The sequence below is a fragment of the Tripterygium wilfordii genome, chromosome 15 (assembly GCF_013401445.1).
Source record: "Tripterygium wilfordii isolate XIE 37 chromosome 15, ASM1340144v1, whole genome shotgun sequence".
Taxonomy (NCBI): Eukaryota; Viridiplantae; Streptophyta; class Magnoliopsida; order Celastrales; family Celastraceae; genus Tripterygium; species Tripterygium wilfordii.
Window position 1 is genome coordinate 5613197 of NC_052246.1, and position 9224 is coordinate 5622420.

General features: G+C 36.8%; 1 protein-coding gene across 3 annotated transcripts; it reads right to left on the reverse strand.

The window, feature by feature from the left end:
- Positions 1-252: 252 nt before the first annotated feature.
- Positions 253-7768, reverse strand: LOC120016028. Of its 3 annotated transcripts, none has more exons than XM_038868597.1 (12): positions 7517-7768; positions 6181-6279; positions 6008-6065; positions 5431-5511; positions 5223-5294; positions 4883-5127; positions 4615-4686; positions 3233-3349; positions 3065-3146; positions 2854-2900; positions 2079-2160; positions 253-422 (listed from the first exon to the last, which is right to left on the reverse strand). In XM_038868597.1, exons 1-12 carry the CDS (start codon positions 7729-7731, stop codon positions 339-341), a joined length of 1254 nt encoding a protein of 417 aa, XP_038724525.1. In that variant the 5' UTR covers positions 7732-7768; the 3' UTR covers positions 253-338. The 3 variants fall into 3 exon arrangements, with proteins under 3 accessions (XP_038724525.1, XP_038724526.1, XP_038724527.1); XM_038868598.1 differs by having other exon boundaries at positions 5431-5519; positions 6008-6076; positions 7517-7558; XM_038868599.1 differs by lacking the exon at positions 7517-7768 and having other exon boundaries at positions 5431-5519; positions 6181-6232.
- Positions 7769-9224: the final 1456 nt, after the last annotated feature.

Below are 9224 nucleotides of genomic sequence, written 5' to 3' on the forward strand. Positions count from 1 at the left end.
TAGAGATTTTTCAAAATAATTTTGTTTTTTATTTTGAAAAGACTTGACAAAGTCTTGTGTCAATTGTTGCAATGATCTCGCCATAAATACTGTCTTAAGATTGTTGGAGATTAAATGAACATATAATCCTAATACCTGTCAACAGTATAATAATACCTGCTATTGTAAACCATCCATCAATGGAGGTTGGTCTGTGGTGAGCAAAACCTCCCTATCTAGTGGAACTCCAAATATTTCCATGAAAAAGCGTCATTAAAGAATTTCCTTTCAATTAATTGAACACTAGATTACAGTGAATTTTATTATTTTTACAAAACAAGTTGCTCTAAGCCTATGACTTAAAGAACAGCGCCAGTGACAAATCGATGCTTGAGAATAGTTTCAGCAATTGGCCGCTTTCTAAAGTCAGGATTCAGCATTGCCTGCATCCAATCATAACAATGTTGTAGAGCAAGACATCGGCAACAATTACTAAAATACCGAGAATATCTGGTGACCATAAGAGAAACCAAATCAAGTAAAGAAAAAATGCAGCTATCCTATTCAAAAATTCAGTACACATGAAACTTAATTCTGCCAAGAACAAAATAAAGAATATTTAATTCACAACCTACAGGACCCTACTGACTGCAAGGCTTCAAGATAGAACAAAACCTAATCTGACTTTCTCTTGGACAACCTGATCATATTAACCTTATAATATCTAGACCCGCTTTCAACCATTGTCGAATTTCTTGGAGGTAAGTAGCATTCCATGAATCCCTTGAAAAAATATGGTTGAACCATTAAGGATTGAGAGAAGGCAAACTAGAGAGGGGTAGTATACATGAGAAAAACTCATTGAAATGAACGGGGTAGCTTGGAGTAAAGATCTAGGACATTGTGGTTTACAAAATGCAAATTCCCAAATTATAGGACAAGGCTTGCTGGATGTGTGTATAAAATTGATGTCCGTGGTGTTGGCTTGTAAACTCAGGAAAGTGGAAGCTAATGAGAATAAACTTTTGGACACTGGGTTGATTGTCATTTAAAGAAAAAGGCTACTGAAGATCTATATAAACGTGAGTTGGAGAATGCCTTTGACCATGCAAATACTTTCTTTTTTTCTTTGACAAATAGAACGGCATTTGGAGATTGTTAAGATTAGTTACTTTGTCGTTCAACCCAATAAGTTAACTTGTTGGGTTGAGGCGTTTCACATCATTTATACATATTCTAACATTCCCCTCACATGTGGGTTGGATAATCCGACTGCCTAACACATGCATAATAAACGAGGCCCGACACTAGGGCTACCCTCACACAAGACCTTCACTTGGGGTAACAACAAACGCACACAAAGACCCACACTTAGGGCAACAACAAATGGGGATTTAAATTGTAGAAGCAAAAGTTGAACCCAAACCTCGTGCTTCGATACGATGTTGAGATTAGTTATTTTGTCATTCAACCCAATAAGCTAACTTGTTGGGTTGGGACGTTTCACATCATTTATACATATTCGAACAGAGATTATCGGTCTAAGTGAATCATGAAGTGAGTAACATCTCCTTCCATCTTCATAAACACAAATATCGCATTTTGGTCAAGGATGAAGTCCCTTTGTTCTAAGAGGCGGAGAAACATGGTGGAAAATTGTATAGTTGAGTGCTTTAGAATACATCAGGAGAGAAAAAGGGGGGGGGGGAGATAATGACTCTCTTCTATTGTTTAGTAGACTGTACAAGTATTGTGGGTGGAGGTCTATCAAAACTAATTTTCCTTTGAAGTAATGACAAATCTAAGGTGAATCTAGACAAGAGTGAGTTGATAATACTTGGCAATGTCTAGAATGCCAATTTATTGGCTATGAACTAAAGGCAGAGTGGCCAATCGTCCTATAACTTATTCATATCTCCTTTGGTTGAAAATTGTAATGAAAAAGATTTTAATGTTATGTCAGATGCTACTACCATTTATTAGTTACTTTCTTGGCTTTGAGGTAGAACGTTGCACCCCACTTGGTGCCCTCTTTCCATGATATTCAAGATAAGTGACAAAAATTGCTTAGGTCAACAAGATAACAAAAGTAGTCATACCTGAAGTAATTCCCAACCAGCACGATCACCAAGATCAAGAAACTTGACAGCTTCGAGTAAGCGGTCATCTGCTAGACAATACCTGCACATAAAATAAAGGCAAACAAACATATAGGAGTCAGCAAAAGAGAGCCGACCATTAAAGACTCTGCTAAAATATTATTCAAAAGCAGGAGATTAAATGAACTAATACAATCCACTTTAAGAATTAGAGACGAATACAAGTTGATACAATGGTCATACTACCAAATGTAAGCTTAATTAAGACACTACAGCAAGTATGACAGATGGTCCATAAACTTGTTAGCAGAATGCCAAACCTAATCCAACATGTTCACTTTTTCTTGTAATTCCATCCATTAAAATTTCATATTGTATATCAGCAGAGCAATGTTCGAAAATATGTTTCAAATGCTGAAGACCATTTTAGCTACTTAACATATGATTCGGGCAATGGTTAAAGGTAGCCGGGGTGAAGGTCCTAGTTTTTATTTGAAGTAATTTACTTGTAGAACATCGTATGTAGCATATATAAAGGACTCCCTACAGAGAGATTGCTTAAAAGCCAACCATGTGTACCATGCAATAGATTAGTTACGATCAAAGGAAAATGTCCAGAATCAAACAAACCAGAAAAAAGAAAATATTCCACAACCTGAGTCTCAATATTTCATGAAGTTATGTTACTGGAAACTGAAGTTTAGATGGTGTAGAGGAAGAATTATATTATCAAAGTGACAAATACATCATTTGTGGCATATAACCGACAACTTACTCTCTTGTAGCTTCTAGATCAAGTCGGAAAGTGCTCTCCAAGAGCCTCTGAAAGTTCATGCATTCAAAGTAAAGGGTTATTGGTGAACCTATTTCCATAATCTCATCTATATATTTCTTTATTTACTTTGCGTCAAGACTTGCCAGCCTCACCTGTATGATGATAAAATCTATGCTAGAATTGATGGAAATTCCAAAGCAAACGAACTTACTTGCAAAGAAAGGCTGTCCATAGCGCCTGCTTCACAAAATGGAACAAAAGCAAAATATGCAAAAAGAAGACCTGCTTCATATCTGTGACAAGAGAAGAAAGACCACGTATTGAAGTGAAAGCTTAAGGATCCCAATCCCACATTGATGAAAATGAATTCAAAAATTACATGTCATCAGCTATTCCAAATGCTCTTTTCTCCATGGGAGTGAAGACACCAGCAGTGGACGCCCTTCTCCAGAGTCCCTCTGACAATGTTCCAGGACCTTCTTCTAAATATGGATAACTGACAAGCCACACGATTGTAATGGGAAAGAAAAGACCTTTATATACACAAAAATTTGTGTTGGGTTTTTCTTTTCTTCTTATGGTGTGTGTAGAAGGGGGAGGGGGGCTTACTTTCATTAATTTTGTCAGGCTTTATAATATTTGAGTGCACTTCCAAGTCCTAATAAAACAATGATTTGATAACCATCTAAATTCAAAAGGCGCTGTCATTAGTTATGATGACATCCAATTACATGCTTTTCAATAATTTGGTTTGTGAGTAGCTGCTTCTATCCAGGGTTTAGTCAGCAGGGTTGGATCCCATGAGGCATAACCTCGGACAGGTTCCTCGTCCTCAAAAAAAGTAAAAATAAAAATACAGCCAGGCTTTGATAACTGAAAGAAAAGAATATAGAACTAATAGCAAGACATCTTCTACAATGATGGAGTCTCATCTTAAGCACAGAAAAAAAAAAAGAAAAAGGATGGAGTCTCATCTTAGTTTCCTCTCCATCTTCTTATGATAAAATGCCAAAAATACCTTTTTAAGTTAATTACACATGCCCTAATACCTTTTTGGTATTTCAAGTTAAAAGAATTGAAGATCCTTTAATCAGTTCGCTGGTTAGCATAGTCTCCAGGAACAAGATGGTGCCTAGAATACAAATTTAAGACCGATGAGTAGTTTTGCCAAGAGATCCTTACGCCGGTTAGGGGTCAACTCTCAATCGCCTCCATATACACAGGCGATCCTCACTCCAATAAGGGAGTAAACTTGTACCGAGTTCTTAGGTCCTCATGGCGGGTTGGTCATAAGATTAAATATACAATGTGAATAGTTGGAAAATATATATTCTTCTCTCAAGTATTTGCAGTTTCCTCAATTAAATGACATAACTTAGCTACAAAATCAGCCACATTGGCCATCTGAAGAATGGTTGTGTATTGTAATTTAATTTACATAACGGTCCCAGAGGCAAACAAAAGTGGGGCATCTCGTCATACATTGAACAGCTTTATCAAATATCATATGTGAAATAACAGCTTATCTTTTACAAGTGAATGAGCAATTCTATTGTTGTAGTTATGTTATTGTTTTTGAAATCACATATGGAGGCAGACCACAAAACAATTATGAATTATCATAATACCAATAGAATATACGATTTCCCTCCACTAATTAATATCCATATAAAACACATGGAAATGTAAAGAGAAATAGTTCCTCGTTGAACTGTACGCTGAAATATGATCTAAATAAATATAAAAGGAAGAAAACTGTACCTAATATCAGCTGAAAAGGCTAGATCCCGAAGTTGTGGAACTAAGTAAGCAGCATCTCTCTCAGTCATTGTACTGGCATTGACAAGAATATTATCTTGTAAACTTTTATCGACACAAATGAACAACCTTTTTCATTTTTTCTTTTGAGCAAGACGCAAATGAGCAACCATATGCGCCACATTAATACAAAAGTTCAGAAATATGATAGCTAAAGAGATACCTCTGGAACTTACTTGAGAACAGCTAAGGAGATACCTATGGAACTTACTTGAGAACAACAGATGATGGTCCAAGACTCTGGTGTAATCTTTCATGGTCATGCATGTAAGACAGACCACTCATCACACCCTGAAACAGCTTCATAACAAAAAAGCTTCTGCGTTTAATTGCTTGCTCATTATCAAAATGATTCCAATAGTTCTGTTCGAGGGAACGGCTTTTTGTCATGTTTTCACTGGTAACCTTTGCATAATCTGCTGCACTGTACTTCCCATCGTTACGGAAAACAAGCCACTGTAGAGCATTACTTTTGGTTCACTTTAAATTTACCAACACAGATAATTCCATGCACTTCGTAAATATGGCAATCATAAAATTGTATGACAAACCTGCTCTCCAGTTTTTGTCTCAAACCCACCAAGAAGAAGCACAAGGTTCTGACAGACACCTTTTGAACTGCTCTGCAAGACAATAACAAGCATCAATCAGTATGACTCATTCACCCTGAGAAACTAAAATACTGCTGCGCAGAAGCAAGAGAATACCCTAAATATAACGCATATCCCGTTGGCACTTTAAAATACTTCTTTGCTTTACCTGAAGGAAAACATGAGCACTTAGCTCATTTGCGGCCATCATATCAGCCTCAGTTCCACCAGCTCGTCGCCCCGGAAAAACCTTCATGGCTAAGTATGTTATGCTTGAGAGGATTATAGTGAGTTCAAGAACCAAACCAAATCAAAATCACATAACAGTAAAGTTCGGCAAGACTCAATTTAGCACACAACATTTCTCTTCAAAAATTTCAAGTCTGAATACACATACAAAAGCAAAAAGCAGCTGCTTTAAAAACAACTATCTACTGCCATAGCATAGAGTAGAAAGTAAGGACAAAGCCCCACAACTTATAACTAAGGAACAAGCGAATCACATAAGTGCAGGTCCTTTCGTTGAAACATATGCTCATCAATATAAAAGGGAAAGAGCTTAGTATATTATCAAAAATGAAATTACATATAGCAATTGCAGCAATGCTTGCCCTTTTGCAAATTTAAAGCTATTTAACAACTCAAAAAAAATTTAAAAAAATAATTATTCTATTAAATGAATCCCGTTATTTATTATTTCACTAAAATTTTCATGAAAAAAAAGGATCAGATAAATTGAGAACCACCTTAAAAATAACTGGAGTTCCTCTAAGTGAACCTTGTGCTATTCTACCTTCATAAAGTCTGCAAAATAACTGCCATGAATAGTATCAGTAGCAAGAAAAGATACTGAATCCACTTATCTTAGTGTCATTATCTATGCCTATGGTACAATTCTCATCCATCCATGAAAATGCACCTGATTTTTACACTGCCTTCTCCCACATCCTGAAGTCCCAATTGCCCCAGAGCTCTAGAAGAAAATTCAACTTCTGCACCTGATTGAAAACCTGAATAGCTGAAAAAAAGAAGTAATTGCAATTATAAAAAGTCATTTCCTAGGATTTAGGAAGTTCTAGAAAAAGCTAAACCACCTCTCTACATATTATGCAGGGGAAGACTGCATATATCTTGCATATTCTCGATTCCGCCCACTGTGGAGCCTTGTGCACGGGAGTTGTTTTAAAGGCGAAGATATGCCCCAGTGGTAGAGTTACAATGGTGTAATCTAGAGGTCACAAATTCAATTCCTAGAAACAATCATTTCACAAATTATGTGGGGGTAAGATTTACGTACATCCTGCTTGTCCCGACCCCACCTAGTGTGGAGGCCTTGTGCACAAGAATTGTTTACTTTTTTTTAAACAAAGCTAAACAAATGAAGAAAACAAGTGAGCATCAAGTCAAGACCTTACTGGGATCGCCAACCTCATTTTTAGAATAATAAAGGAAATAACTCCAATGAGGCTATTAAATATTTTTTTTGTTTCAAACGGCTGTCCTTTCTTTTAACTTCTATAACGACCACATGCCACCATCAACATCAACCATATATGACTAAAAGTTTATGTTCACTTTTGTTTATAATTGCCCTACAACAAAATAATGGTTAAGTCTATGAAACGCGTCTTCAGAACTCTTCTTTCCCCAAATCCTGAATAACTAAAAGGAGCCCAATACTACCTAAAAAGTATCCAAAAAGAAACCCTTGTCTAGTCATTGAAAATAAAATCATGGCACATGAATTAAAAGTACCAGGAGCAAAAAAAGAGATATACACGTCTTAAAAGCATGAAGGTAAGGAGAATGACTTGACTTGATATATACAGGAATGAAACAAAGAAAATGGCCAGTGAAGGCGTTCTGCTTATCCACTAAATGGCCTAAGAGCTTTATAGTTTATCCCCTTAATAATTTAAAAGACATCTTCAAAGTGGTTTTACCATACAATTTAACATCTAATGCTTCATTTAATGCTGTCCTCCATAAACAAAAAACAAAAACGGAGAACAAGCGTACTGCATACCAAATTGACTTCCGGATCGAGGTCCTGAAAACCCCAAATGTGTACACAGATACATTCGTATAGACATACATATCCAGAGCAAGTTCTCCACGAGGACAAACAAACACCATGGGCTAAGCAAGGCCCTGGTGGGATTAACTGTTCGGACTTATCTTTAAACACACAAGACAAGTCCCCTGGCAAACAATACAGAATCTAACAGAGAAATCAAAACCCCTAAAACTGTTACCTTGTGACATTCATGAAGCCGTAGCTGCCAATGAGTCGGCCTACTTCGAACGATTCAGGGTTGGTGATCAAACTCGTTATGCAGAGTCGCCGAATTTTCCTTGCTCGGCTGAGTGAGTTATGACTCGGCCCCCTCCAGGACAACGAATTGTAGCTGCGAGAGATGGGATTGAGCATCGAAGCGGAGAAGATGCAGTCTGTGCAGGCAAGGAGCATGGTTGCGTGTTATGTGGTGGCAAAAGGTAGAGATGGGAGCTTAACAAATAACAAGAAGTGGTTTACGCCTACGGAAGAGACTCGTTTATAATGGGCCGTGGGCCTGGGTATTGGACTCCTGTTTCTAAGATAGTATGGTGAGCCTTTGACTTCATTAATGGGCTTTTAATACTTCGTAATTTGACATTTCAACATCATCAAACAAGTTTTTATCCTAAATTTACAAATTGGCTATATGAATTTATGAGAACCCTTGCTCATTTTTTGATGCACTCGGATTCTGATGCAATGCTCCCCAACAAAATTCTTAGAGGAAAGATAATTTTTGATCACTGAAATATCTTATCAAATTCAACTCAATCACCCATTTTTCAAACTTTTCAATTTGGATATCTAAATTTCTAAATTGTTCCAAAGTAATCACATAGACAGATTTCGCTCAATTCGGATAGTCAACCATCCCACGTGGCACAATATAATCAAAATGAACTAATTTAGGCTGATGTGGCTTGACACTTGTAATGACGATTGTAATCAAACCAGAACTTATCACTTTGTTTCAAATAACTCACTGGAATTGTAATTTCATGGCATATCAATCACTCAATTAACCCAAATAATTTATAAAATAAATAAGAGTCCATATCATTATATTGTCTCAAAAACATAGCTATCTCATGCAGCAAATAGTCCAAACACACATTCATAATAGGATAATGCTTGAGATCCCCAAAAAGTGATACCGAAAAGACCCCATTTAATGTGGAGGGTTTGATGTGAAGTGGGCTCTACACGTGTGTTTTTTATAAATGACTATTTTAATGTCACATAGATTTGAGGGACTTTTGGGGGTTAAATTTTTAGAGTTTCTAGCACTGTCCTTCGTAATAACACAAAAAGTGGAACAACCTCCGAGTATTGATTCATACACCTGTTTCATTCATTCTTTTTGGCATTTGTGATAGACTCCTGAGTTGCATTTATCATTGCGGAGCACCTAGAGCTTGAGGTTGAACCTTGAAGTGTTGAATATGTGTTTGGCAGCCTTCTAGCATTATCCTTGGTCCTTTTTCCAGGGCTACCAGCAACACATATGCCCCTTCCCACAATTCTACCTGCAACACTTCTATCCCTTCCAGCAATTCTACCAACAGCATCTTTGCCCTTTCCACAGTTCTACCTGCAACACCTGTACCAGTTAACACCCTTGCCTCATTTGTAACACTACTACTCCCAGAAGCAACATTTCCAACCTGTTTTTCCAACAATCATAATAACTAAACAATTATGTATTGTTCTGGTTTCTTGCTAACCTGGTGAAGGAGAGTACAAATGTTGTATAACAAATGCATATTTAAAATATTACACAGGTAGTTTAAATGCAAAAATAAAACCCAACAAACCTTCAAGTAATCTACCCACAAAATATAAAAACCCAACAAAGACTTGAATCGAAATAACCTAGATTGTTAATCTTCTTGATCGAGTGTTGA